The following is a 4,825-nucleotide window of genomic DNA, read 5'->3' on the forward strand; positions in this document are numbered from 1 at the left end:
ATGTAGATCAAAATATTTCTCCATCTGAAGTATCCAATTTACCGGATCCTTGCCATCAAACTTCCTCATCTTGCTTTTTCTTGATTTTAGGAGCTTGACCTTGGAACGACTGTAACTCTATACTTTCAGATCTTTAAGTTCTGAAATTGTGAACTGTAGTAGCCCTCTGTGTCCTCTTTCTAATGCCACCAGTCTGATCCAAATTGGATTCTCTAAGAAAGAGTTATGCACAATCTCCCATGATGACCTGATTATAGACCTTTCCAGAAGAGTGAAATTGTATGAAGTGCCACGTGTCACTATTTCAACCTTTGGATCTAAAAAATGCATACAAGAAACTACAGTCCGTCCTCTTTTTGTACCTTCTTACGAAATTTCAATCCGATCCCCAGAGAGAAAGTTATGACGATTTTCCCCAGGTCACCTGTTTTGAATGTAATTCAGGAGTCTGCAAAAAGACCAACTTCCTCAAATCATATCTCCGCAAATATCACGTGAAAAGCTCTGAAATTCGGACCCAAGGTTCAGCGTGATTTCTTCTCAAATGGGTTTTTTTTGCGACTTCTGAAACATCACATAAAAAAAGTTATAGCGAAAATGCCACGATGACCTGTTTGGAGCAGCGAAACCCTAGAATCCAAAGCTTTGATACCAAATGTTATGAAACCAGCTCAAGAAAAGATAGAAAAGATAAATCAACGCCTTAGAATTCAGCCTCTTCGAGGGGGCAACCTCCTTTACATTACATAAATGAACAATTCTTGGATGATACAAATGAAAAGACCTCCTTTCTATATATAGGAGTCTAAGGGGTTATAACATAATCAGAGCCGACATAACAATAATAATGTAAGGGCACAATAATAACAATAGTGGGCTTCTATGGGGCACAATAGTAACAATATGGGCACTACATGGGTACATCAATATAATAAGTGGGTTATACTAATAACAATAAGGGGTTACACTAGTAGTATAGGGGCCTAACATAGCTTATGAAAATAACTTCGCACATAGCTTTCATTTCGAACAATGTAAACTTTGAAACGGGAACTATAAACTCAAAACGAGAACTCTGGCCCAAAAACCCCAAAAAAACCACAAAAACAATGCTCAAAACGAAAAGTGTGTATACTGGAACGATGTTTTTTTTTTAGGTGTCAATTTTGCGGCTGTTTTAAAAATGGCAATGACTACAAAATTTTCTACGAAATTTTCCTGCAAAATATAGCTTCAGAACGAAAGTGTTGATACTGGAATAATGATTTTTTTTTTAGGTGTCAATTTTGCGGCTGTTTTAAAAATGGCAGTGACTACGAAATTTTCTACGAAATTTTCCTGCAAAATATAGCTTCAGAACGAAAGTTTTGATACTGGAATAATGATTTTTTTTTTTTAGGGTCAATTTTCATACTTTTTAAAAAATGCTAATAAAACCAATTTTTTATGTCTCAAACAAAGTTAAATTTTAAGGAAAAAACACATTAATGTTTCTGGTAGAATATCATTTTGGGCCGCCCCCTCCCCCCGCGGCCCCCCGCCCGGGCCGCCCCACCCCCCTCGCTCCCCCTCCCCCTCCCGGCCCACCCCGCCCTCCCTCGCCACCCCCGGGCCGCCCCGCCCGCCCCGACCCGGCGGCGGGTCGATTCCCGGAATCAAGATGCAAGTTTGTGTATCATGCAAGATGCAAGAGACATGCCCAAAGTATTTATCATATAACATGAACCAACGTCAAAACAATGGGTAGAGGAATAGGTCATTTGATAGAGAAATCTAGGTTTATAGGGATAGGTCATATGATAGAGAAGCCTATCATAGGGATAGGGATGTGTCCCACTACTAAAGAGTGTATTTAGCTTCCATGCCTTCTTCATATTACTCTCAACTTCTCTCTATATGTTGGGATAAAATGAAAGGTTAGATGTGTTCCACTACTAAAGAGTGTATTTAGCTTCCATGCCTTCTTCACATTAATCTCAACTTCTCTGTATCTCAACTTCTCTCTATAAATTGGGGCATGTGACTTTGGAGAAAGTAACTATTTCTCTCTATAAATTGGGGCATGTGACTTTGGAGAAAGTAACTATTAATTTTGAAGAAAAAAACAAATAAAATACAATCTTTATTGCAATTTTTATTATTATTTAAATAAATTCTATTAATTTGGTACTATAGTCATTCTCCATTATTAGAAATTATTTTTTCATTAATATTCATATAACTTTCTAAAATATATCTCTAAAACTATAATGGTGATCTAGTAAATTTAAAAAAAAATACCTTCATTTAAAGCATATGTATGTATGATTATTTTCAATTAAACTGCACATCACTAAACCATCCTAAACTTCACATTTATTAAATACCCACAGTAATTAAATCAACTAAAATAAAAACATTTCCTTAAATATTATATTTCGTAAATGTTTATGTATCTCAGAAACATAATAAATCCCTCAACAATTAATAAATAATAATGAATACAAATGAATTTCAATAAATAATAAGAAATCTACGGAGTACTTTATTACCTTTCTTCCACTCAGAAATAGATTTTCATGCCATGAAGTTTTCAGTATGACAGCTCATCTCAATCTAACATAGAGATTGACGCTACATGAAATTTGTTGTATGGTCGTTGAGAAATGTTTATATATCTGAAAACATAATAAAGCCCTCAGCAATTTAATAAATTATGAACTCAAATGAATTTCAATAAATAATAAGAAATGTACGGAGTACTTTATTACCTTTCTTCCAATGAGAAGTAGGTGTTCGCGCCGTGAAGTTTGCTATATGACAGTTCATTTCAATCTTACAGAGAGATTGACACAACATGAAGTTTGTTGTATGGTCGTTGAGAAATGTTTATATATCTGAAAAACATAATAAAGCCCTCAGCAATTAATAACTTATGAACTCAGATGAATTTCAATAAATAATAAGAAATCTACGGAGTGCTTTATTATCTTTCTTCCGATGAGAAGTAGGTGTTCGCGCCATGAAGTTTTCTGTATGACAGTTCATTTCAATCTTACAGAGCGATTGACACAACATGAAGTTTGTTGTATGGTCGTTGAGTTTTACTGGTTGCTTGGTGTGCGTTCAATATTTGGTTCAAGGCCGTGACGGTACGTTGATTGTTTGTCGGTTGTTACATGAACTGAAAAATGTCGATAACAATCAATTTGTAAACCATTAAAAGGTGTCGTAACATAATAAATAAGAATGTGGAAGTAATGAAAATAGAATCCCTGCAAGGTCAAAAGCAAGGAACACAAATTGGACTTGAAGAAAATGAAACCGAAGAAGGAGCAACCAGAGAAACTCAAACGCTTCATGAGGTGAACTCATTTGAGCTGCGCAGCGCCACCCCCGGGCCGCCCCGCCCCGCCCGACCGGCGGCGGGTCGATTCCCGGAATCGACCCGCCGCCGGGTCGGGCGGGACGGGGCGGCCCGGGGGTGGCTCTGCGCAGCGGCGGCTCCGCGCAGCGCCACCCTCGGGCCGCCCCGCCCCGCCCGACCCGGCGGCGGGTCCGCCGCCGGTCGGGCGGGGCGGGGCGGCCCAGGGGTGCCGCTGCGGGTGCAATGCAGCCGGCTGAGAAAGGTATAGATTGGTTGTGTACAATGAAATGCAGAAGACCTCGCGGGAACACAAACACGTCTCCCTTCTTCAGCGTTGTGGAGAACAAAGTGTTGTTAGTGGTGACAAACCCAACTAAGAGAATACCGTCGATCACCACCAAGATTTCGGTAGCCCGCGGATGTGTGTGAGGAGGGTTAAGGCCGAGAGGAGCAGCGTAATCGAGCCGAACCATGGAGATCCCCAAGGTGTTGAGGCCTGGTAGCTGCATTACAAAAGCTGGCGTTACGGCAAATCCCAACTGGTTACTCGTATCTCCTGGTTTATCTAGGCCCGTCAAACGGAAGTCATTTGCTGTGACCATCATCGCATTCTTACATGGGAACCCGTTCACAATAACTGCACAATTCAAATCAAATAATATATATTATATTATACAGACACACATTCCCGAACGCACCAGACATATATATAATATATTACATGTAATTACATTTCATAATGTGTTCAAACATAACGCGTATGGACATCAACAAGATAACATTAGTTATATTACCTTTGTTTTTCAAATCGGCAACGCAAATGTCTTGTAAAGGATCTGGATCACTTGCGCGCACAATAACAAAACTATTCGAACATGTTAATATCACCAGTACTGCAAGTGCTAACACCGGAAAGGATTCCATAGCTGTAGCTCACTATTTTTCTTTTCGAAAAATGAATAGAGATGCACTGAATTTGATGAAGAATGGAGAACGTTGCTCCTTTTATAACAATGGTAAATGATGGTATTCATTTTTGAAAGTGCAGGAACGATAAAGATACCGACCTAGGAACCCTACAGATAGTGACCCAGTGTTGCAGGTGGACCAACCGAACCCTCTCTGCTGCATATTACTGTGTCGGTGTTCTGGTTGGTTAGAAGATAAAAAAGCTAAGTAATGTATAACCGCCGAGGAGAAAATTTCATTGTACACAACCAATCTATACCTTTCTCAGCCGGCTGCATTGCCAGAATATCGACCTCGAGCTCGTGTCCCACAATCATTCTCGACATCACAGACAACCAGCCTAATCCAGGATTACAGATGCAGCCAAATTATTAATTATATATGAATCTCAAATCGTACAGATATAAATTATTATTTAGAGAGGGTATCATGTTTAAAATGATGTTCATTATCCACTCTATCACAGAATTTCTGCTCAAAACTGTGTGTACGTGTGGCTGAAACCTGTTT

At 39.3% G+C, this 4,825-nt stretch overlaps 1 protein-coding gene across 1 annotated transcript; it reads right to left on the reverse strand.

Annotated features, from left to right (window-relative positions):
• Positions 1 to 3,083: 3,083 nt before the first annotated feature.
• Positions 3,084 to 4,270, reverse strand: LOC149185230 (germin-like protein subfamily 2 member 1). The gene is made up of 4 exons (XM_089415591.1): positions 4,141 to 4,270; positions 3,632 to 3,983; positions 3,450 to 3,535; positions 3,084 to 3,163 (listed from the first exon to the last, which is right to left on the reverse strand). Exons 1-4 carry the CDS (start codon positions 4,268 to 4,270, stop codon positions 3,084 to 3,086), a joined length of 648 nt encoding a protein of 215 aa, XP_089271717.1.
• Between the last annotated feature and the right edge of the window lie 555 nt (positions 4,271 to 4,825).

This window comes from Pinus tabuliformis, chromosome 3_2 (assembly GCF_031772625.1).
Source record: "Pinus tabuliformis cultivar Carrire ecotype Pingquan chromosome 3_2, CPIR1, whole genome shotgun sequence".
Classification (NCBI taxonomy): domain Eukaryota; kingdom Viridiplantae; phylum Streptophyta; class Pinopsida; order Pinales; family Pinaceae; genus Pinus; species Pinus tabuliformis.